We start from the raw sequence: 26,691 nt of genomic DNA on the forward strand, positions 1-26,691 counted from the left end.
GGTCTTATATAGCAAAAAACATGTTCAAAACAAATGAAGTAATAGTTAAACAGTAAAACTGTTAATATGCTTGCCATCTGTGACAGGTTAACCCCAAAAAAAACTCTACAGATCTAAGGATACAATGAGACGAATCGTTTGTTATCTACCAGAGCTTATTTTTTGGAAATTAATTTTCTTCATTTCCTGAAATTTTCCAAAATTTCACAGAATCTGCTGAGAAACGCCAGAACTTTCCAAATTTGATAGTGGCAAATTCTCGGAAATTTTTGTAAATTCCGGCACGCTAGCCAAACTATGGAAAATTGATCTCTTAAAAATCGGCTTTGATCCGCACACAGCTTTTCTGTACGAAATTAGATAAGTTTTGTCATTGTTTTTTAGCCTGTGAGTTAGGTGCCATGATGTGAACCAGGTACAGGGCGGGAAGCAATTTTTGCTTGCAGGTCGGCCAAATTTGAACGGATTTCGACTATTTTTGCTTTATTAGATAGATTTTGATCGTACCAGTCAGGGAAAAAAAGTTTATGAAATTTGGTTGACCGGAGAGTGAGCTAGATCCCTTGGAGTGAGCTCATATCCGGCTACTCGGCAGTAGAGTGAACGTGGTCTTTTTTGCCAATATCTCGAGTAAATTTTGACCGAATTTCATGATTTTTTTTTGTTAGAAAGGTATAAACGAATGTAAATCGTCAGAACTACTCCCGGTCTTCTAACAAAATGGCTACCGGCGGCCATATTGGATTTTAGTAAAAGTGATGTATCTTGGGGAAAATGGTACAGAGAGAGTTTCTGTTAACAGATAAGTAATTGGTTATGTGTGTGGGGTGTTTCAGGCATTACATATATCACGCATATGGACATGGTGATGGAAAAAGTTTCGAATTTGGGTTCGTAAAATTACTTCGTAAATTTTTGTTTTATTTGAGAGGTACGGGCTTTCGTAATTCTTAAGATGAATATGAATACTTTCATTAAAATTCCACGTGCCGGACTTGGGCTAGGTGGGAAGAATTATGGTAACGGGCACATACGGGTTATAGATGTATTAGGGTTGCGGACGTATTAGGGCTTCGGAAAAATTAGGATCACGGACGAATTAGGGCTACGGATGCACTATTGTCACGTACGTAATAGGTTTACGGGTCGTACGGGACAGCGACTGTTCTGACGGCTTGTTAATATTGAATGTGTGAGCGTAATTCCACCATGTGGAACGCATAAATGAATCAGCGTAGAATTTGAACATCTAAATGCAGACAGCAGACGTTCCCACTTAGCGAATGATAAGAAAAAAGAAATTTCAATGATTTAAATTCAGTCAATTGGGAATGACGCTAAATCATTGAAATTTCATTTTTCTTACAATTCGCTAATTAGATCTGTCCTCTATCGTCATTTAGATATTCATTATAGAGAAAAGGAAAATGATAAACGCCCCTCGGACGCATAAAATCAACATTCAGAAGTACAGTTGCCTTTATAAAAAAAAACGTCTTTTCGCATCATCATCATTTATCAACGAACATTTCGGTAATTCTGTGAATTTCCCAATTATAATGACTCGCACCTAAACGGTAACCGGTAATCAACATTTTACATTAATTAATAAAAAAAAACGAAGAAGAAGAATGTTGCGAAGAAATCAAAATTTCATTAATTATTCAAAAAATGTTTTGCCAAAAATGTTGGTTCGTTAATAGTTTGAATAAAAATGAACTTCTTTTACGAACGAGTGTTCCGTTTAGTTGTGTTGAACCGAGCAGTTTTTTTTACAACTTCAGCTGCGATTGTTTGAACATTATACTTCTACAGCATGTACATTTTGAGAAAAAGAATTACGATGAGTGATGATGACGAAAGGTGGTTTTAAGAACGGTTTTTTTTTCTCTCGTTCGTTGTTCATAGTATACACGTAACCGATGGTCTGAGAATGAATGAATGAATGATGTCAAATGAATGTTCGTAATGATTATTTTCGGGAAGATTTAAAGTCAGTTGAATGATCAAAAGAAAAAGAAAAATGGTAACGAAAAGAATGTATAGTTTACTATCGAAACAACATCAGAAACAACTCATTGACGATGTCTTGACGATTCAAATTTGGTTCCGTGAGTCATTTATTATTTTCAGTTGTACTTTGTGTGTGTGAGACATTCATTTCCTTATTTTCAAGGGAAAACATAGTTCGTTGCATGTTCAATGTATACATTTGGAAATCATCATTTGACTCGTCACTTTTGAAAATGATTAATAAAAAACTTCGACAAAGTAAAGCATTCATAATTCAGTGGCGCAACGTAAGGGCATCTATTGTGAATAAATTCTCAAATGCATTACGGTGATATATTGTGCACCGTATTGCACAAATATCGATTTCTGTAGCACTAGATCTACGAAATTTCGAATGTGTGCTACAAAAATCAACGTGCGCAACATCCTAATTTTTGCAATTACTGCAAACGTCGAAATGATTTAAAAAAATAAAATTGAGACTCAATCAAGGCAAATGTCATTCATATCGAAACAAGTGTGGAAAAGTATGCCCCCATTTCGATACAAGTGTGGGTACAACATACTCAATGGCTGAATGCTCAACGGTTAATTTAATTAGAAGCGTGGTCTTCTGTTATCAACAGCTCATAATGATGGCGATGAGCTGAGTGTTTTTCTATAATGAAGTACCAGATTTGATTGACGATATAGTGTCATTCGTTTCGTTTGCCACCTACATAACAACACATGAGGTAACAATATTGTGAGAAAAGTAAATTCACAAGTTTGTTTTTGGGCAACAAGCCAGTCATGTCGACAAGTATATTCCCTTGACTGTAAGTCAGGGTCTTATGCCGGAAAATACCCTATAATGTTTGTTCCGAAGATTGTATGAAATGTTATGAAAAACGGAATTGTTTGTCCCAATATTTTGCTTGTAAACACGATAACTTGAGTAATAATCAACCAATTACTAATTTTATTTTTTTAATCGACGCAGAATTGAATTCCTGAGGTTAAGTTCGAAGATGGACTATGTGGGATTAAGGATCTGGAAATTCAATCAATCGAAAAGATTACTTTGATGGAATTTGATTTTGTCTGTTAGTTATATCCATCTATCACCCATGACAGTCAGCTATCACGGTGATAGTTAGGTATCACGGTGATAGTCAGCTATCACGGTGATAGTTAGGTATCACGGTGATAGTCAGCTATCACGGTGATAGTCAGCTATCACGGTGATAGTCAGCTATCACGGTGATAGTCAGCTATCACGGTGATAGTCAGCTATCACGGTGATAGTCAGCTATCACGGTGATAGTCAGCTATCACGGTGATAGTCAGCTATCACGGTGATAGTCAGCTATCACGGTGATAGTCAGCTATCACGGTGATAGTCAGCTATCACGGTGATAGGCAGCTATCACGGTGATAGTCACCTATCACGGTGATAGTCACCTATCACGGTGATAGTCAGCTATCACGGTGATAGTCAGCTATCACGGTGATAGTCAGCTATCACGGTGATAGTCAGATATCACGGTGATAGTAGGCTATAGTCAGTGATAGTCAGGTGAAAGTCACGGTGAAAGTCAGCGACCACGCATGATAGTTTTCTGTAACGGTGATAGTCAGCTATCACGGGCAAAAGTAGGTGATTTCACGCCATGACATAAAATATTTATAAAATTTTATGACAAACCAATGAAAATTGTATGGAATGACACTAAAAAACAATCAAACAGAAAACTTTAAAACTCCAATGAGTGTGAAGTTTGCGGCCAGAGCGAAGCGAGGGCCGTAATTCGCACGAGTCGTGCTATTTTATTCATGGTTAAAGGTTTTGTGAATGTAGTAAGTACCGGGGGCTTCCTTTTTGTACAAAGTGAAAGATTCCTCTGGTTGTCCTACATTCGCATCTTTTACTTTTGATTAGCGTTAACAATAAGACTGAATAATAGACAACTTACACGAGTGGGACGTTTCACACGAGTCCTTGTCTATTTATGATATATTGTTGATTAAAAATCTGGCCGCAAATTCACAACAGAAAAAGTACTTTTCCAATGATTTTGTACTCAAGCGAAGGTTTTTAAAAAATAAAATGAAATTGATTAAAAATATATTGAAAAAATTGTCAGTCAAGGGACCTGACCCGCCCAAAAGGTGGGGCCTAGTATAACTACACTTTTCTTAAAACAGTTACCGAAGCTCCTTGGAATTGTTTACATACTGGAGCTAAGCGGTTCATTTGTTAAAAAAACTTATTTTTTGGAAATGAAATGGAAGCAAGTTGCTGAAAAGCATACGAGTGCAACATAAAATTGTTTCCGAATTAATGAATTGAGCAGCATAATCTAATGTATTCTGATTTACTACCTGTCCCATGTAGCAGTTGACCATCACGTTGGAATTCACGTAAAATAAAGCGAAAATGTCAATCATGAAATAGATCATTTTCGCAGGGGGCAAATTGGTATGTAATAGTCAACTTTGGCGTCTGGCAGTCAGTAAAGATAATATCAAAGTAAAATCCGAAAATACCAGCAAATATAGTGAATATTTTTAAGAATTTCCAACAATAATCTTGGTGAGCACAAAATCAAACTTTATGCTGAAACACTGATTGATTACAGTGGTACATTATTCACCTATTCTCATCATTTTGAACGCTTTGCCAGTGACCATGTTTACGATATGGTAAGAGAATCTTCAATCTATTTTAACAGATTGAGGTTTTTGTGAGTCAGTCAAACATGGAAGTTTGAAAAATGAAAGTGTGTTTTTAGAGAAAATCCACAACAGAAAAGACGAAACCACCCAAACACAATTGTTAAATCGCTCTAATATTGCAAGGCATCTAAAAAATTCAATTTTTGATAAACAAATTGATCTATGTATGACACTTAAAACCGGACTAAATATCCAATGTGTGGCAATGTAAACCTTGTAAGGTTGCTCGTTGCACACATTAAATTCTCCCAATTTTAACTCCATTTGAGCTGTGCTCCGTTCATGTTTTCTACCTAAACATGAAAAATAAACTAAAAATATCTTCGAACAAAAATAAATCTAAAATAAACCTTAAACAGTTCGACATGCATTTTATACACACAAAACAAAACAAAAAATGTTCGAAAAAAAAAACCGTTTGTGTTTCTCTAAACACCAAAAATATTTTAATCCACAAAAGAGATGGAATTTATTTAGGCGGCAAAATGAATGAACTGCATTTCCTGGAAGGACTAAAAACGGATGAATAAATTTACAGCCCAAAAAAAAGCCATCAACAAGGTCAAAGATTGAATTGCAGTTTTGCTTTTGTTTCATTCGACAAAATACAAATTAACTACAAAAAGATACTGTTTGACTGTCGGGTTATTGAAACGATAAAATGGCATCCATCTAATCGGTATGGACAGCGCCTTTTCCACCATTATTGGTTTTTGAATAATTTTTTTTTTTGCAGACGCTCCTATCCAGCAACTTGTTCGTTTTTTTTAGAATCGAAACGAGGATACGATTTTTAGCGTATCCTCGGCGAGATACCTATTCTTCAAAAATATCTACAATTTTCCCTGGCTATAAGAGCTTATCGGATGTGCATAATTCCATCAATTCTTAAGACGGAATGGCGAAAATAGCAGCACTTTGTTGAATGACTTTTTAAGAATAAAAAGCAAACCGTCACTCAACAGCACAACCAGTTGAAATTGACGAACACCCTAAAGTGTAACTTATTCACATTGTAGTATGGATGTGTTTTCAAGTTTTCTTCGTTTCTTTTTTTCTTTTGCTTTTTAAATCTTGTTCACCAACAACTCTCGCTGCTGTGGTCCTTATTATTCACAAATTTTTTGATCAGAGATCACACGCACACATCATAAAACACATAATTTATATCAAACTTGTGCTCTTGCTTGCGATTGTGTTCGTTTCGAATTTATTTATGACCAAAAAAAAACATATTTTTGACGTTCCCTTAAAAAAATAAACGACAAAACATTGCTCGTAATAAAGAATTAGGGCAAATGATGTAAGAACGGGTCATGCATACATACAAATAAGCATCAATAGGAGATAATTAATTTTTTGTTGTTGGTTCCTGCACTCATTCAAAAAATCTTCTTTTTTTGTGCATGCTACGTGCGGTAATAAACTATACATTGCATAAGTTCGACAATCTCGAATATGAACGTACGAAAAACAAAAATTTACATACCAAACAGCGTTTTCAATTGAAAGAAAAAAAGGGATGAGAGAGAAGAGATTCCTTTTTAAATACGCGGAAGTAACCATGAATTTGAATGAGATTTTTTTGTTGTTGCACGGTTGATGTTTATAGTTCTGGCCTCAAGGACACAAAGGTACATAAGTGTATGCAATGTGATTGAGACGAACATGAATTTTTACTAAATTTTTAGGGTATGACGGTGGAATTATTCCGCTCATAAAATTAAATTCAACCAATTTCAATTGGGAAACGGTTAACGTTCGTTGCCGATAAAAAGAGAGGGAAAATTGAATGGAATATTGGGGGTGGTGTAGTTGTGTATGTGTTTGAGAGTTGTATGCAGATTATACACCTTGATTTTTAAATGCTTGAAAGGTTATTGCATTTGATGAGAAAATATAATTTTAGATGTTATCCGAATGTACAACATCACAACATCCGAAAATCGATATCGATTTATGAGATTTTCAAATCAAAATGAACGTTTTCTATAGTGATGGTAATATGTCGACGTCCAATGTGAGTAAGTTTCTAATTCAACAAGAATGTGAAGAAAAAATTGACTGATTCATCGAATTGTTCACTCGAATTTAAACTACTCGGATAGATCGCCAGCATGAATCAAAATCGATTCAGCGTACCACCATTTTTTGACTTTGAATAAAGATGTGAATCTTGCTGCAATTTGTATGCGACTGTTATAAGTTACGTCTACGACAAGTTAAATGAGAATGGGATTTGGTGAGAGTCTCCTAAGGCTTTTTAAGCTGTTTCAGTTTTTCCGCAATTTTTTTCATATATCACTCCAAGAAATGTTCTGCGAATACTCTCAACTTGCGGGAAGATTTTTAGCATATCTCTCTCGAGAACTGAACTGATGGTTACACCTGGTCATACTTTAAAAATTTTCTGATCATTTCATGACACAATATACCTTTGTATCGTTTTTGATGTTAAAAAAATTCCTTTTCAATCTTTAAACAGAAGAAAAACTCAAATATTTATTGTAAATCTGTTGTATGCACGACAATATCACAATCACTTCCTCATGGCTTAAACCATGTGTAACTGATTCCCCTAATTTAAGTCTTTTGCTTCACGTATGGCATATGAAATATACTTGATATGAAACAACAAATACGCGTTTCCCGAATTTTTTTTCTATCAACGAAAAAAAAATTTCGTTTAGGACCAAGCACCAATACATCGTCGATTTTATTTACTGAACCATGCAACATCAGTTCATAATATTCAGAGTTTTGAGTTTCGTCAAGCGATGAATAATTTCTATTAAGAAACAGAGAGTTGAACCCTCGTCTTATTCATTTTGAAGAAGTAAAATTGAATTGGAGAGAAACAGAGTCAAATACTCTCAGTAGAAGTCATGTGTGTAATATGCAGAAACTGAAGATTGATTTGAAATACGTCGGATGAAACTGGCAGAATGTCCTACGCATGTTCACGGAAAAGTATCATCGAATATTATCGAATTTTATCAGTCGATATGAATAAAACATTCAATTGATACTGATTCTTTGAAAATGTCGATAAATCGATTCTAACGAAATAACCGAGATTTTATCAATCGCAAGAATTATTACCGAACATGCCTAATAATGTTCTCATGGGTGTAACCTTTCACAGACGGCAAGTTAATTTATTTATCGATCTGTTTCAGTATTTTCATCAGATTAATGGAGAATCTTTTACTTCGTTTTGCCATGTATTGTGACAGTGATAGACCGAAAGCAATATACAGGGTTTAACATTTCAAATTTTTAACGATGGGAAGTTTACAATAGCCGCTTTTCTAGACATTGAAAAAGCTTTCGACACTATGTGGGTTGAAGGACTCATATATAAACTGATAAACTTGAAGTTTCCTGATTATCTCATCAGAATTATTTTCTCCTACCTCAAAGGACGTAGTTACAGAGTTAAGTTGGGACACCAGCTCTCCGACCCAATAACAGTGAATGATGGGGTACCGCAAGGATCCATACTAGGACCTTTACTCTTTATCATTTTCATGATTGATTTGCCGACGCATATGAACACTACTCTGACCGTCTTTGCAGATGATACAAGTACTTTTTCTACGAGATTATCCCTGAGCAGAGCTAAGTCAAATGTACAAAGCCACCTTCACAAGTTGCACAGATACTATCAGATTTGGAAAATTAGAGTAAATGTGGAAAAATCTGAAGCTCTTTTCATTCAGAGGTCCAACCGCGGGCGTCCCAAAAATGAAAAAGCTTGTGGCATTGAAATGAATGGCACAAAAATCCCTTTCAAGGATAGCGTTCGTTTCTTGGGTTACTACGTTCAACCAAACCTTAAACACAACGAACATGTGAACAGGATGCTTCTGAAAGCTAACACCGGTTTACATAAACTGTATCCCATCATGAAAGTCAATAATGGCATTTCGCAAGAAGTTAAAGTTAAAACCTATGTAACCATATTGAGGCCGGTTCTAACTTATGCCGTCGCGGTTTGGCATAGTTTGCCAAAGTACTTGATTAGGAGGTTAAAAGTCTTTGAAAATAGATGCCTACGTATGGCAATCAATTTCAGAAGATCGAGAACGAACTTTAAGTATTTATCTACTGAAGAACTGCACAAAGTTACGAAAGTGCCGAGGCTTAACGTACACCTGTACGATTTGGCTATGAATATGCTTAGCAAGACGTATTCACATGATAACAACGTTATTAGTGAATTTGGCAGCTTTTCAGCAGAAAGAATTGCTAACTGTACCTATAAACCTCCCCACTCGCTGTTAGGAGGCCATAATTCCAAGCTATTGTCATTATAGACACAACCGCATCCCTATTTGTAATTTCGTATCACCAAAATGACCACTGTATACGAACTGATTATGAGAATTACGATTTCTTTCAAATTTGATTTGATCACAACAAACTTTGTTGTAACCCTAGGTTAAGTATTTACTCAAAAAATTTAGAATATTGATTGTTTTTCGTGCTTTTTTCAATCTACAAGGTGATGAACCTATTGCAATTTCATTTATTCCAATTAAATTTCAATTTTTTTTTAAATTTTTAAGTCTAGTATTACTTAAAATGATGAAATTTCATACATAAATTTGGAAAAGTCTGGCAGACTGTAAATTTATTTTTAACAAGAATTATTTGTAAACAAACTGTATAAACTTGATTTGATTAAACGAACAATTATAAAAAAAAAAAAAAAATTCAAATGTCTCACTGTCATTTTTTTCAAAGAATGCCATTGTGAATTCGCAATGACACAATGAAATTCTCAGAAAAATTTGACAGTGAGACATTTGAAATGTCAAAGACTGTAGCGTCATCTATAGATCCAAACCCAAAACAATTTTGTGAACAACTTATCATAATATGAGAGATTGTGACGTCGATAAAACCAATTATTTGACATCCTTTCCGCATTTGTATCAAAACGGTGGCATACTTTTTTGCACTTGTATCGAAATGAATGGCATTTGCATCAACTGTGTCTCGATTTTATTATCATTCTGTCTGTCCATTGTAGTTTTTAATTGCAAAACGTTTAGAAAACTGGGGACTTGTCCCAGAAAGATCGACTTTGTGCAGCACAACGCACTATATAATCATGACTTTTTCGGCGCTAGACGGCTAGACATCTAGCAACAACGACCAGAATGAGAACAATAGATTTTGCATCAAATAGAAAATACTTTCAACAATTGAAGTAACAGATTTTACGCATGTCATTGGATTATAAAAATCAACGTCATCCAATCGCCTGGCATTCTAGGCAGTTTTTGATAGAAACTATCCAAGACACTAATTGTGCATTTCTAAGTATAATAATAAGACGTACCCAAATGGCGAATTAATTTTTTATTGCTATTGGGCTAGCCGAAATTCAAATTGGATCGTTTCTCCCGTCATACCTGTGTGTAACTTAGCATGGAGTGCGTACACCAGTAACGAAAAGAAGAAGAAGAAAACAACATGAACGTAACAATAAATTAGTTTAGTTTACAAAATGGGCTAACTGTTGACGAAGCATGTTCACAAAACCGTGTAACTGAGAGAAGAAAAAAAAGAGTTTTGTGTATATCCAAAATATGGTCGACTAATTTAATAGAGGGCATTGCACTTTTGTTTCCATTCAAATTTTTGTTAAACTTGTGCAATGCGGAGGACATAAACATAATACAACAATTTTTTAGACATCCATCGTTTTACGGCCTTTTTTCGATGGTTTTCTGTTTATTTGGTTCATAGTGGACTATTGCATGAATAATTTATCGAAACTGCCAGACAAATGATGCGTGATCAACGGTAAAAGTATTTGTGATGCATACGGTTGCGATACTATATCGATTTTCCATTTGTAGAAACGGATAGACAGACGATTCTGTCGTTAATTTTTTGTTTTGTTTAGGGCTATCATTCTAATCATTGACATTACTCATTCAAACCCTGTCAGAAAAACTATCCAAATTGATGTTGGAAGACATAGATTTCTTGTATTACTTCACACAGCTATAATCACGTAATGCAACCTTCTTCTTTCATTTCTTCAATATAGTCGCAAATAATTATTTTCAGGAAGTACACCACATTGTGTGTCGTTAATCGTTTGCTTTCATAAATTGAGCTACGCAGCACAACTATTTATTTGGTTTACAAGCCATGCTATATGACTTGACTTAATTCATTTGACTTGTATGAGAGACGAGTGCTGAGCAATATTAATCTTGCATGTATGACGAATTCGAAGAAAAACTGCGTTTAATCAACGATATGTGAGGATGACGTCATTTATGTGGATTGTACAAATCCAAACAATTTAAAATTTAAATGACTTTGCAGACAAACAGAGTGACTAATTAAATTTTATTCAAAAGAAACTGAAAAAAGAAGACGCGAAGTGATAATTGTCTTCAATTCACAGTGTTCTGTAATACGATAATTTTCCATGGTGCATACCCTAAACATACAAACGAGAAAAAAAAAATCAGCAAAACATCGGTGGCGACAAAAGTTTGAAATGAATGTTAGGAATTTGAAAGAGACGCTCACAATGTGTGGCGTCAAGATCATCTGGTGATGCACGAAGTAACAGCCGTTCTTATATGTTCGTGGGAAACTACGGTAAAACTTCTAATCAAGTAAAAAATTACTTCAGAGCTTAATGTACGCAAAGCTTAAAAAAGCTACAAAAATTTAGAAAAATCTTCGAGGCTCAGAATGATTTTTCGGCGGAAATAATAGCTGAAGCTTTATCAGCTTTAAAGCCCTATTACTGCAGAATAGTTTTGAATATTTTTATGAGTTTAAAGTTCCACACAATTTACTGATACATTCGCGAAACCGTTTAAGAACCTTCAAAAACGAAAAATCGAAGATTTTGCTCTTGACTTTGTAAGATGATATGCACTAGAATTAGAAAACGGGCTTTTGTTTGATATAATTACTTGTTTTTCGAATAACCATGCTAGGACAAACAGTCAAGTTCTACCGCAAGTAGTAAATATCTTTACTTAAGATGCAAGAACTGCATACTGTTGAGGATGGAATGGAAATTCACCACATTATCGTCGAGTGTGGAATGTCACCCATGAATCTATATCCGCATGTATCTTCCCCAGTACATAATACAGCCTTACTTTAGCAGAAGAATGTTGATTTATCATCGCTAGGTTGATAAAGTAGTAGATTTAGGTGAACATGGTGCAATATCAAGTGTAAAGTCTACAATAACCATATGTTAAAATTGTAAAATTTAATTAAAAGGAAAAAAGTAATTTTGTTCAAAGTTAGTATTTACACTGAAGATAAGCTCGAAAATACAAGAGAATTTTTGCGTTGATGGGATCAACAATTGCACTCCATTGTTTCTCAGTAATCCGATATTCACCGATGCTGAACAATGTAAAACGCAAATTTGCTCGTGTGTTTCGGCCTTTATGCAAATCGTATAAAATACGGAACCCAAGTTTCGGATGATTGAAAGAGCAGACCGAAAAGACTCGAGGAATTTTGCGTTGATAAGATCTACAACTATGCTGCGTTTTCCATTGTTTAACCTGTTAAATATCAGATTGCATGGAAAAACGCAGCATAAATGTCGATCCCATTAACACAAAATTGCTCGTGTGTTTTTGGCCTCATATTTCGTTTGCTGTTCCGCTAACGATTTCTGCAGAATTGATGGAATGTGGTGAATATGATAGCATGAATAGGAAAGTACTTCAACACTAAAAAATTCTATTGAAATCGTAAGTGCTAAGCTTGAGCTAAGCTAAGCTAAGTGCTAGTGAAATGAAGTGAATTTACAAGATGGTCTCGTCATTGAATCGTGTATAGCCAACACATCATCTGTACTATTATGTGTGATTCGCATTCATTCAACAAAAAATAATTGAGTTAGCAAAACTACATACGGTCCATTTCTTTATCTTTGCCTATCGGAAACTGACTGAAATCGTTTCTCACCGTTCTAAAAAAAAATCGCAACCATTCTTCAGCATTCAAGGTCTATTTACCAAGACAAAAAATAGACAGAATCGAGATACAGAGAAGGAGAGAGAAAAAAATCATTAAACAAAAATTCAATTTCATCGATACCAGTTTTCCATGCGTCGAATTTCAAACTGAGTTTAAAGAACAGAACAAAAAATCCTATATTTTCTGAATGAAACATATAATTAAACAAATTAAAATATAATATACGTAAGCTAAAATGTTAACACAAATTTTTGTTGTTGTTGTATTAAGTAATTCGATGGCGGCATATATTCTACCATTGCCAAGACCATCCAACACGAGTTATATACCAAAAAAAAAAAATTCTTTGATTTTTATTCAACAAACAAAAAACTATTTGAATAAGACAATACATTTTTTATAAGAAAACATTTTTTTTTCGTTCGATTCGTCAAATTTTACTATGCTGTTAAGTTAAAGGTTTCTACCATCCGTTGCGTTGTGTATCTATCCGTCTCTATGTCGAGTATAATGTTAATGTAAGTTTTAAAATAGGATGAATATAAAAATATTTCATTTAATTAATGATTAATAAAAATGGTTTTCGAATCATACACAAAAACCTAACCGGCAAATTCTTTTTTCGGCATATACCTTAATGTCTGTATGAGTTCACAGAAGCAAGGTAATGTGGAACAAACACAAAAAAAAATCGTTTTTTTTCTTCTTCTTCTTCAGTTTCGGTTTTTTCTCTCTGGGTACACGTAATTCCTGGTTGGAAAAAACTAATAGACAAAGAGAATATATGAAATGAAAAATAGTTTTTTTATTATCAGACTCAATTTTTGAATTGTTAGGATTTTTAGGTTGTTGATGTAGATGTAGAATTTTTAAATGGTTCCATTCGGGCCGACCCAAGGTATATATGGGAAAATGTTATGGCTCCTAGGTAGAAAAATGCTTAAAATGAACATGGTTTCGATAGATTAACAGTTAGAACTAATGGAATACATTTTGTGTTATATAAAAAAGGGAGACCATTGAAAAAGAAGAGAATAAAAAAAAATATTCGAAAATGTTCTCATGTGTGAGTGTAACGGTAAACTGGAAATATGAGAATAAGATCAAGTGAAATTTAAGCGAAAGATTTTTTTTCTCGCTAATAACCAACTATTGCTCAACAACTTTATTTGCTGTACTGACATTTTGAGTATTTTTCCTGGGACATAAAACTGCTCCTAGCATTAACGCTGAATTTACAAACCTCCACAAATTTCTATGTTAACGCTAGAAGCAGAAAAAATACTGCGACTCGACGCAACTTTGTTATTTTGTTATCATTTCAATGCCTGAACGTCACCTAGAGCTCGATATATTTTCAAGATACGCCTGAGGGATAGGCTTATTTTTCGTTAAATTTTGATAAAACTAACAGCATGGCCAATTTTTGAGCATTCTTGAAATTGCCGCAGCTTCATTTCGAGAATTTTCCGGAATCTTCGAGGTTTTTAAATCCCAAAAGACCTTGGTTTCTACGAAATTCATGAAAAGTCGGTCCAAGGTTTAATACAACTCTTACATGCCTGCGGGGACAAATATGAGGAATTATAGACATTTTTTCGTCAAAATTTCGTTCTCCTCCATGTAAAAGATTTGTACGTATAGCTCCGCACTCGTTTGAAAATTCTTAAGATCCCAGTTCGGTACGTTTAATTAATAACTTTCGGGAATAGCCTAGCGAAAATCATTTCATTTATTTTTGTTCAGTTGAAAAGAAGTTTTTGATATAAGAAACTGGAGGAAATGTGAACCATGCGTTCAAGCGAAAGAGTGCTGGTAACGCATGAGGTGTGTAAACCATGGAGTATGACAATAACGGATGGAGAAAGTAGAACTTCTGTGCATAATATCTAAAGAAAATGGACAAGCCTTCAGAATGCACCGATTTTTAAACAGACCTAATTGAGAAAATTGAGTTTACCCAAAATGGAGACAGTACAGCCGTCAAAATGGAAGTTTCAAAATAGGGGTGGCCAGAAAATTGCAATTTTTGATCACTGCAATAATTTAAAAAAAACATCGTTTGGTGTTGAAATATGTTAGAACTGTTTGTGGTGATGCAACCTAGGTCCTTGAAAACTCAAAATTTGTGTCAATTTTCGTGTTTTTACTTTTTCTAAATAGGATACGAATGCAAAATTATCATTAAAACTGTTACATTTTTGATCCTAAATGTAGACTACAAATTTGACGAGTGTAGATGCCAATTAAGTCAATAAGGTGTATTCTAGAAACATGTCATAGAATAATTTTTCACTTAGAATTATGTTTTATATTCAATAATAAAAACTTGTTAATACTTCTATCCCCCATTCAGAAGAATCATTTCATTGAACAGTGTCAATGAAATCATCATGTCCGAATTGTCTCATCAAAAATGTAATTCAATTGTTTCGGTTGCAGTTTAAGGTTGTGCTTATTTTGGTATATGAAAAAATCAATCAAAATTCATTACCTCATTGATGTATCAATTTGTCGATCAGAAGGTGGATCAAAGATCTGATCCCGATCCTCTTTCGATAGCTCCAAATCGGCGAATTGATCTAGTTCTGATGTCATTTTTGATTGGTTTTAATTTTGGGTTTTTAATTGGTCGAATATTTTGTTTTTTCGATGATTTTTTTAAATAATTTTGAATTTTGATCAAAACACTTTTTGGTTTTAGTAAAATTTTTAATTTTTTTTTTGTTTTGTTTTGTTCAACAACCGCAAACACTATAAATATGAAAATGTTAAATACATTAAAAATGGTTGGTAAAATGAGAAATAAGACGAAAAGTTAACTTAACAAAAAAATTACAAAAAGAAAAAACAATTTTTTCTTCATAAACACAACCAATATGTCGATACAGTGAACGACAGTTTTTTTTTTATTATTTTGTTTTTGGTTAAATTAATTCACAAATCTTTGTTCAACCAAATTTTTACGTAGATCTTATATTGATTATATGTTTTTCACTTTACGACAAAATTCAATTTTTCCTTTCATTTCAATTCAAGTAAGTGTGGATGTGGTAACATAAACTCATTTTTTTATTTGAAAAAAACAACAAAACTTTCGATCGACGATCTGTAGGTTTTTCAATCACACTTTTTTCGTTAATTAATTTTCCTTTCAAATGATTTTCACTTTATTTATCCCGAATTTATAGCTGCCGGTAATACAAATCAATGTATCGACAGATAGTCTCACCAAGTGTTATAATCTTTTTCGTTTTTATAATTTTTATTTTATTCAAAATTAGGTTTCGGTTTTAATTTTATTGAATTAAAATTTTTGTTTTTTTTTTCTCTTGGGGCGGGAGTTTAATTTATAGTAAAGGCGAAAATGAATTTAAAACAATTTACACCAAATTTTCCACCAGTTTATAATCCAAAATTTTGGGTCGGTAAATGGAAATTTTTGAACGGTTTTTGTATGTCGAAAAAGGGAGAAATTAAACGAAAGAAAAAAAAACTTAAAAACACGGCCGCGACGTTGCACAGCACGCAGTTCTTCGTTTGGATTTTATACATCAACTAAATTTCAACGCTAACACATTCTTCGATCGAACCCTACACTACTACCTCTCTCTATGTGCCATCATCCATTCATATCATACACAACCAGAAGAATAACATAAACCGATATAAAGAAATATACGAAATGGAATAATAAAAAAAATATTTCTACTTAGTTTGTCGATCATAAACACATCTAAACAAAATAGAAGTCCATACTATTTTGGTCTCTCTGTTTCTTCTTCTAATGCTTTTTACAACCAAACTTCTAACCTCTTGTCGTTTTTTTTTTCTTTCGAAAAGTGGGAACATAATTATGAATGTATGTAGGTAATAAGGTATACGCATATCCGCTTGGATCTTGGTGGGTAAAAATGTAAAAACGTATATTTCATACAACAACAATATCTACAACCTCTAAACCAGCAGCGGCAGAACTATTGTGCTCTGCATTTCGAAATGGTATAACATTTTTGATGTTTGAATAGAGACCCATAGACTTTATTCGGTTCCCGTGTGCTGGCTGGTTTTTTTTTCGGGTATATTTGTAAATTCGTTTGCATTGGTATGCATAAAAATATGACATTTTGAAAATGTGTATCGCAGCCAAAATGAATTTCTGAAGAACTTAAATTATCGACGGAGGATTTTTTTCCACTTTAAACATTTTAGACGCACACTTTCTTAACATTTCTTATCCTTTTTTTTGTGAAGAAATTTACCCGCGAAAATGTGTTCAAAGAACGTGATGGTACGCATTTTTTGTCAGGCATACACACGGTTACCTGACGTTTTTTTCACTCTTCTTCTTCTTCTACTTCTTCACATTTTTAGACCCGTTAATAACAATAGGTGAAACACCGGGGATTTTTATATCGGATATGCATAAAGTGTTGTTTTGCCCTCCAAAAACTGACATCGTTGAGACGTGCTCTAGACTAGATATGTTTCTTTCGTGCTTTTCGTAACAAAGGCTTACCCGACCATTTTATTGAGTTGCCACCGTTACTGAATTATAATTTCATTTTTTATTTAAATTTCAAATTGGGAAAAGAATTTGCTTCAATTCAAAAATCAAAGGCTACATTCCAAATGGGCTGTGATACGGCGTTATTAGTGATTCGGCTTAAAACATGGCTCGACTCGGGCGGCTGTCATGTCTGATCAATTGGAACAGATGTTTCTTCCTGTAGTTAATAACTTTATGGTGGCCAGACATTTTCTAGCATCGTTTTCAGGGTTCTTGCCAAATTCTGCAGATCTCAGAAAATACATCAACAGAAATGAGCTTGATAAAATCAGTCTCCTATCTCGTAAAAATGAAATCGTGCTTCGCTCATAGCGTCTATCGAATACAAGGGCACTGTTCAACGATTGCCTACGTGGAATAATCAAAGATTAAGGTTTGCCAAAGGTTAAATAAGTGCGTGTGGGGCCATCATTATCTTCCTGATCCATTCGTAGACAGGGAATAGAACGTGCAAGTCGAGAAACGAGCCACACTGCCGCTCGCTATAAACACGCTCGTGATTAGTTTATAAAGAACAAATCTGAAAGAAAGTATAAGCTTTGAAAGCTTTCCACTGTTTCTTTAAGATTTATCTGAATTATATCGACGATTGCAAATGGAAAGGTGAATAGAATGAACATTTAAAGGCAATTGCTTTAGCAAAGAATTTTGTGATATTAAGTCTTTCTTTAATGAGCAAACCAAAAATCACATTTCCTCCAAGAAGCTTATTTGGTATTATCGACAGCATACTAATCGGATTAGTTTCACTTGTCATACCTCACGTTCTCTGTAAAATTTAAAGTTTTACCGGAACAAAATTCTGCTTCGGAAATGCTATTTCTGTTACAGTCCTGAGCACCTAGAAGTGCCAATGATGACACATCTAATGTGTTAATTTTTTAGTCCACTTTGTTCCAAACATTCATATCTTGTGACTGACACAAATGTCTGGAGAAAAGCGAACTAATAAAAATTAAGATATTCAAAACACGGCAGCTCTGTTAGGTGTTCATAACTGTATCAAACTTGTGCAATTTATAACATCAATGTGATCAGTGTGAAATGCACTTTTCTCTTTAATCGCTTTCATCACCGCAAACAATCCGATTTTTTGCTGCGTCTGGGCTTTGAATTTCTTAGCAGCGTTCCAAATTTACCCGTATTTCCATCAGTTGATGAATAATTCTCTAAGTAAATTTTCAAACACTTGTTCAATCGAAAGTTTTACTGTCGCTGTCTTGGGAAGGGATCAGTGGAAACAACTGATGATGGATAGATCACGCCATCCTCAGACCGCCACTGAATCCTGAGGTCGAAACAGCTTTGTCGTCTTTGTTGAAATCACTTTACGTGAACCATGAGTGGGTAGGGTTTGTTTGTCTGTCTGTTTGTTTTCTTTTCTATTATTATGTTTCGTTGTGTTTTAGCAATTCGTCTATAGGCATTTCAGCTGGGGGTATTTCTAGTGATCCCAAACGTCCTGTATAAGGATGCAACGCTTGATCTACACAGGATATTCACTCAACGATTGAATGAAATGTCTGTCCCCCTTAGTACAAAGAACAAAGAATGAATCTCGATTTATTGTAAGTTTTATCCTTTAATATTTCGTAATCTAGATTCATGTCTCTTTACTTTGTTTTACTGAAATCTAGTTGCTCGAACATTGAGATACTATGAAAAATCACTTTGAAATTTTATAATGATTTTAAATGGGTAATGGCTATCAAAGGATTTTGAAGTTGTTTTAACCTGTGGAATAATATGCTGCGACAGTTACCAGAGTTTTGGTAAAAATTATTCATCGTCTTATGTCTGATGGAAAAACCAGTATAACGGAAAAGAATTCGCCTAATACGCTAGACGCACCAAAAATAAAAGTTTTATTTGTCGATTCATCGATATGTTTTTATGTACTCTCGTCTAGAATCAAGCCTTATCGCATTTCAAAGGGAACACAAACAGCATAAAGTGACATACTACAGTTGATATGAATATCAATACATGGAATTATTGTACATATAGATATCGTACCACTCACTTTCATTCATAATTTCTTGAATGTAAAAAAAACGCGATAAAATGAAAATTGATAATACGCGAGGAAAATAATGTATGTTTGAATGAATGATTTTGTTTGAACAACAGAAAAATAAAATGTCCGTTCCGAACCAGGAAATGACTAAACGTTATTTTACTCCATCAAAATATTTATTAAACGAAATTTTGGAATTTTGTTTATTTTAGAGTTTCATTACAGCAACAACAAAAACAACAACAACAAAATTGACGATAGCTAACGGAAAGTTATGCATGCAGCTTGTGGAAGTTGTGGTTTCCTTACAATAATTGTTTTTTGGGGAAAATAAGTAATTTGAAGATGATGAAATTTACATTCCATAAATTTGTACTGGTCAAGTTTCAAGACTCGTTTCAAGTACTTCTTTCGTCGTCATTACATATCTTGGGATAAAAACGAAAAGTCACGTTTTTGCAACGGATGAAATTATTACGAGAAGTAGACTTTTTAACTTTTCATTTACTTAATGACAAATTGTACTCGGCTTGAGGTAGACTAGTACAAAATTTTGAGATCGATACCAATCGTCATCTCACTCTGTAAGATTTTTTATAAATTCGCTTCAGCTTATGCACCAGCTGGTCCACTCATGAAAACACACTGCTTATACGGACGCACTGACAAAAAATTGTTGAAAATAGCACCAGTACAGAGTAACTTAGTCTGTTGGTAGTCTGCACTATCTGCTACAGTTGTAGCGTGTAGCTGTTGTAAATTACATAGAGAAATGTGACTGCTACAGGTCGGAGTGGTAATACCACTGAAGCAAGTTTTGATATAAATTTGGTTGAAATTAACTGCTTTGTTTACACATCAAGTTACACCACACCTCACGGACAAATATGAGCAATGAGTTCAGGCATACATACAGGTCAAATGCAATTGTCAAAGACAGTAGGTCGTGATGTATGATATTCTGAATCAATCAAAACTAAGAAACGAGCTTTCTTTTTGGCAGAGGTGCCTTCATAGAGTTTTGGCGGGATAGCCCCTACACCAAAGTCTTGAGGTGTCTGAGTGTCTAACTCGCCTTGAGAAGTAATAAAACACAAAGTACAAAAATATCCAAACTACGACCGAACGCAACAACACTGTCAAGTTAGCGTATGTCTCGACAAAACAATTATTTTGTAGTCGATCGTTCAAATCTTTATTTTCTTGTGGCGTCACACGAATAGGTCATGTTGTCGCATTTGCTTTATACAATATATTTTTTCAAACAAACATACGTAACGTATAATCCAACTATAGTGTCAACTAAGTAATTGATGGATTTAAACGCGTGGTGAAATAAATTACCCTCCAGCTTCCCAGCTGTTCCATCACATTTGAGTACACATTCGAGTGTATAACGAAAAAAAAATAAAAAAAAATTAAATTTAAATGGGAAGATAATTCGATTTTTATTCCATCAATTTAGGTTTTTGTGTGCAAACATCTTTTCGTGCCTTAACCACACACCAGCAAAATATTAACAATTTGCAATTGCGTAAATAACACATAGTGTCAAAATTGTTATTCTCGTCTGGCTAGCCATATTTTGAAAGTTATTACGTAAAGATATAGGGGTTTTCTGGCGTAATGTTATTGTTTATTGTTTACGCATTTAATGTCGCTTTTCGTTTTTTTACTTTTATACATCTCAAGTACATTGTATAATTAAGAAAATGGTTGTTCATAAAGAAACTGTAATTTGTGGTATAGAATTCATGGAATTATGATGCACGCAAGTAAATAATCAATTTTGAATTTGACCGAAGCACTTGAAGCAAAAAAGGTACTCTAAATAGGGTACTGAAACTTGACAGTGCTCCATACAAAGTTTTACACTGTAAAAAGAGTGGGGATAGAATTTCATACAAAATAGTACTCTAAATGTCAGGTGTCAATCGAAGCACTTTTGCTTGGAATGCGTTAATTTGGCGACACTTGCCCGAAGCCGAAGTCAAACATGAAAATCACCATACTGTCTTGCTGGGAAATTTGATGATTCGACGTGTGTAATGTAGGTCTCGCATTCGGCTCGAACTAGAAACTTCATACTCATCCTAACAAAAAATATCCCAGCAAGAGAATAGTGTACTATTACACATGTCATACATTGGTGCAATGATTTTTCATACATATTTTACAACCTTAGGGTTGTAAAGTACTTCTTGTTTTGTAGTTCATGTGTGAAGTTGTGTTATACCCGTTATAAAAGTAAATAGTCATGGTGACGTTTGAACATTGGCCTAGGCTTCGCCTCAGACACACGTAAACTCAACATTTAAGCGTTTCATCCCTAGCTCCACAAATAATTTCTGTTCATGGAAATTGGTCAGCAGGAAGCCCAGGTATCAACTTTAAAAATTGATAATTTTCCGAGCACAATGAAACAAATGAGAATGAGAAGATTTTACGACTGAAGAGATGTTTTTCTGAAGCTCTTCAAAAGGAAACAATGAACCCCTGACGAAAATGTTCGACACCTGAACCCTCGCCTGAACCAAAACCGAAGACTGTAAATCAATAAATTCATTTAATCTATCCTTGCTCATTCCTCTCCGATTATATTAAATTGCCCGTGTCCTTACATTACTTTGTTCGGACGCCATTTGTGAACAGTCCCTCAGCAAGAAGAATTATTATTTCACTTAATGTTTCCATTGCCGTAATATTTTTATCCAATTCCATTTGAATGCACAACATTAGTGCTTGCAATGAATTGCGGGGAGTCACTTTCAACAGTTTTCCAGAGCCGTAAATTAAATTCTCACATTTTCGAGTGAAATCAATCTGAACGATTTTTTTTTTTCTTTTACTGGAGAGGGAACTCTTGTCCTATAAATAAAACAGTTTACCGTAAATGTAATTTATTTTTAAATCGTGTGCATTTTAAGAGGGAAACGCGCATTGATAGTTTATCTTTCTTAAATCAATGTGGGCTTTTTTAAAACTTCTGATGACTCAATATGTAATGCTTATGCCGTTCCAGCGCAATCTTTGTGTGTGTAAAATGATGGTATTTTCTTTCTCTTGGAATTCCGGAAGTTTTGTATGTTAGGAAGACGTAATAAAATTTAATGGATTTACAAATTAAACGCGTCGTTTTACGATGCATTTTATTCTGGAAATAGAACGCGGTGCTATTAAAAATGCTCACCAGTTTGGATCGGAATTTACGAACATTCGTGTATTTTAGCAGAGGGATCATGTAACATTTATTTAATACCCGAGGGTGTTCAAGAAAACCATTTGATTGACAACTTTCTACGGGATTTATGTTAGAGACTTTACACGGTTCAATGAGAAACAGTTGTGTGTTCGGGTTCTCCTTAACGACATGACACTGTGTTTCGTTTGTACACGTAAAATACGAAATTTTAATGGTCTAACTGAACGAAGACACACACATTGTGATGGGAGTGGAAATCAATGCTTAAAAGGTAAGGGCGTCGAGAATTTTAGTGGAACATAAATTATAAATTCAAGTCAGCCTTCATCCCAAAACTATAAAATTATCCTATCATCCCTGAACACCTCACCGTATCGATTCGACAGAATTAGTATTTAAAAGTATTTGTATATATAACGCACATAAAGCGTATACCAACCCAATATAAAGTCAATTGAATTCGCTCGTGCCATAATCACGTTGAAGATCTGTTTTTGTAATTTTAGGCTATTCATTTCGATTATTTATGATAGCAAACCTGGGTGGTTTTGTAATGCCCATACATAATTCACACCATTACGATGCTTAAAATTTATAATACAATTTTTATGTCTGCTGTGCGTCGAGACAGAGATGGAAGACAAACAGTACGGTGGCGAGGTGTTCGGCGGACAAAAGAGACAAAAATTTGAATAAAATTTTGATACAGGAGCGACAATCCAATTCGGCTATAATAAGAAAGCATCACTTTTTGATTCAACATTTAATAGCATTATCGTTGAGTGAATAGGAAAAATATGAACAAAAAGGAGGATGTGGAAATCGGTTTTCTGGAGACGATTTTAGAGACCCGAACGAATGATTCAGTGTTAATGTCCTTTTTCGAAATTTTCGGTGACTGTCAATTTTACAAAATAGGGATTGCAAACAGTGGCTGTTGAATTTTGTTACCAGGCTCTCCTACAGGGAAGCTGTTGGACTACTCAATGACCTTCAATATGTTTACCATATATTCTGCTATATAAGACAAAACTACCGAGAAACAGCTAAGCGATGTTCCTGTCGTCGTTACCTACACATGCTACCGGCAACAATGACAAGAGTGAGCAATGTTCTTGTTTTTGTCGATATCAGATGACTAAGATTACAGCAAGGATTACAGTGAAGGTCAAAACTCATCTAACTCATTAAGAGCAATCTACACTTGTCAAATTTGTAGCCTACATTTAGGAACAAGAATGTTACATTTTTGACGCTAATTTTTCACTCGAATCTTTTTAGGAAGAAGGAAAGACATCGTTTGGTGTTGAAATGTGTGAGCTTTGAATAAAAAATAGAGATGTTTGTGGTGATGTAACTTAAGTCCATGAAAACTCAAAATTTGTGTCAATTTTCGTGAACTATTGAGTTTTTCCTAACTTAGGTTACATCATCACAAACCTTTCTATTTTCTTTTATTCAAACCTAACACATTTCAACACCAAACGATGTCTTTACTTCTTCCAAAAAGGATGCGAGTGCAAAATTATCATCAAAAATACAACTTTTTTGTACCCAAATGTAGGCTACAAATTTGCCAAGTGAAGATTGCTCTTAAAAAAATTACTGGAAAATTAACAGGAATAAGTCCTCTTGTTGTACCGAATTGCTAAGAACATTGTCCTAGCCTTAATTCCCGTGTACTAAAGTCAACTCAATATTCTTACTTTGGGTTGTTTCATGGCTGCAACGATGAACACATTGAATAAGATGTAACTCAAGTAATTTGTGTCTAGCCTACATTTAGGCGGTTCGGAAGATCGGAGGTATCGACTGTTTTTTGGCCGTAAAGAGGCTGTTATTTGTTTGTTTGTTATCTAGACCTCGATAAGAGTCCCTTCTTTACGCCCAATAACAAGTTCAATGTGGACAGCCGGCCTAACGTGACTTCATCTGAGGAAAGTAAGGCGTGTGACTGATGTCTCGCCGAAATGTAGGCTAGATACATTCACACAAATGCATCATTCTTGGGTTACGTCTTATGAGTCAATCAGTGTGTACATCGGTACAGCCATCAAACACACCGCAACTACCCAAATTATGAAGTGGACTTTGGGGCGATACCAAAGGAAATAATCGTTAGAAAATATCAATTTCGAATTGTTTGGTACGGGAATCGAACTGGTGGAAGGCCAGTATGTAATCAACGAGCCGTCAAGTATGGCCGAATAATTTATTAAATCAATATATCAAAACACACTGTGTGGTCACTTTCAGCCTGCATGCTTGTCGTTTCCATGAAACCCGTGCAAGAATCCACTTCGAACAGGTCTAATAAAATTGGACATGAAGCATAGGAAAAAAAACTGGATCAAAATTGTTTTATACTACTTGATGTGCAAACGCACGGGTATTATAATATTGATACAATTCAAGACGCGCTCTGCTATTTTCGACGGTCGAAATATTATTTTCCTTTTAACGATAAAGTGAGTTTAATTTTGAATGGGGAGATCAAAGCACATTTATGTGTATGATATTCCATATAAAAATGTATAACCTATTTCTAGCACCCTTGTGCGCTGTCTTGTTTATAACTTGAAAAATATGTCTGAAATATTGTTGTTAAAAAGCGTTTTTTTCTTGCGTATAAACAGAAGAGATTGTTCTAAATTGGCCATCATTTCGTGCCCACAGTTAAGGACATTTGACTTGTGTGTCGTATGATTTATTATTTTTGGTGTATGGATGGAATGCTAATGACTATATTGGTTATTCGCATCAAAATCGTATTGAACATTTTTTTTTAAATTGATAAATTGAAATGATTCCGACTGTCTACTGCTATGGTACAATCAACGTTTTGATGATAATCACCCACCCTAGTGGATTCGATTTGATTGGTCCTCATAGTCCTGAATTTCCACTACAAACAAATTTAATATCATCGTTTCAACTGCATCAAGAGTTGCATATAAAACATAATAATCAAAATGCAATGCACTCTTAACGCGCATTCACATGAAAGCACATGCAACCATTGGCTAGTGTGATGCAATTGAAGAAGGGTTGGTAATTGTACAGTGCAATCGTAGTATTCATAACCACTTGTTCATGGAATGGACACGTATGCACGTAATAGTTCGGATGCGTGTTCCGATGCAATAAAAATGGCGTCTTATTGCAACAGATAATTAGATTGGTTGATTTTCGGATTGGATTGCAACGTAATAGAATCAATCATTTTAGACACGGTATTTTAAGGTTGAAATTGCTTAATTTACAGCAGTCTGTAGACCTCGACGTAGATATTGTCAAATGAATATCTCCATACTCTGAAGGTATATTTTAAACTTTTTTCAGCCTTTATGCCGAAAATACACGAGTAATTTTGCGTTGCTGAAATCGACAATTCTGCTGCGCTTTCTATTACAATCCGATTTTGTAGCATACTTTCAACAATGGAAAACGCAGCATAATTGTCGATAATTGCATACTGCTAATTATATTTATTGGCGTGCGCCTAACAAGATCGACGATTATGTCGATTCAATCGAAAGAAAAGCACTTCAAAAATCATATGCATCGACTCACACGAACAATTTCGAATTTTATATTCAATTTTGAAAATTTCATTGTTGTAATTACATATCCTTCTTGCAATTAGGAACATCATGATGTAACTTTTTCCAAACCAATTTCGTTCTTATACATTTTCCATGCGTTCATCATTAATTTCAGAATGTTTTGTATTCTGTATTGTTTGGCTAAGAGACTCTGGATTGTTACCCATTGCATGTGCGAAGTGAATAGTCCATTGAGAACACCTTTGTTCGCAATAAAAATTAACATTAACAATAAAATAACAAGGCGGTTTATTTAATGACTGCCAAATTAAAAAAGAAAACAGAACGAATGAATGAATGAAATCCCATTATTAAAGTGCAATTTTTTCGGGAGAATTATTACGAAAAAAATTAAAATAAAATTTGATGTAGTGGCGAAAATGCATTTTTAAACTTTCGCACATCAATTTTTGTAAGGTCTTTATGCGCATGCAATCGACTGACATATTTTTTATATTAAAAATTTGGAATCCCAAATTGAATTTCGCATTTTTTTTAATTAATCCTAAATTTTCCAAGGGAACGAGCCTGCAAGTATGAATTATAACTAACGTTTTATGAAGAATAAATGATGCCG

The 26,691-nt window shown here is 34.4% G+C and overlaps 1 protein-coding gene across 3 annotated transcripts in view; it reads right to left on the reverse strand.

The window, feature by feature from the left end:
• LOC119074599 (insulin-like growth factor 2 mRNA-binding protein 1) overlaps positions 1-26,691 on the reverse strand; it is a 73,115-nt gene that overhangs the window by 23,046 nt on the left and 23,378 nt on the right. For 2 of the 3 annotated variants that reach the window (XM_037180848.1, XM_037180845.1), the window contains exon 1: positions 15,215-16,474. The exons of the other annotated variant lie outside the window; for it this stretch is intronic. In XM_037180848.1, the coding sequence (XP_037036743.1) occupies positions 15,215-15,318 (104 nt within the window). In that variant the 5' untranslated portion in view covers positions 15,319-16,474. Of the gene's footprint in view, positions 1-15,214; positions 16,475-26,691 lie in introns of those variants that run through there. 3 annotated transcript variants of the gene reach the window in all.

This window comes from Bradysia coprophila, unplaced genomic scaffold (assembly GCF_014529535.1).
Source record: "Bradysia coprophila strain Holo2 unplaced genomic scaffold, BU_Bcop_v1 contig_151, whole genome shotgun sequence".
Lineage (NCBI taxonomy): Eukaryota > Metazoa > Arthropoda > Insecta > Diptera > Sciaridae > Bradysia > Bradysia coprophila.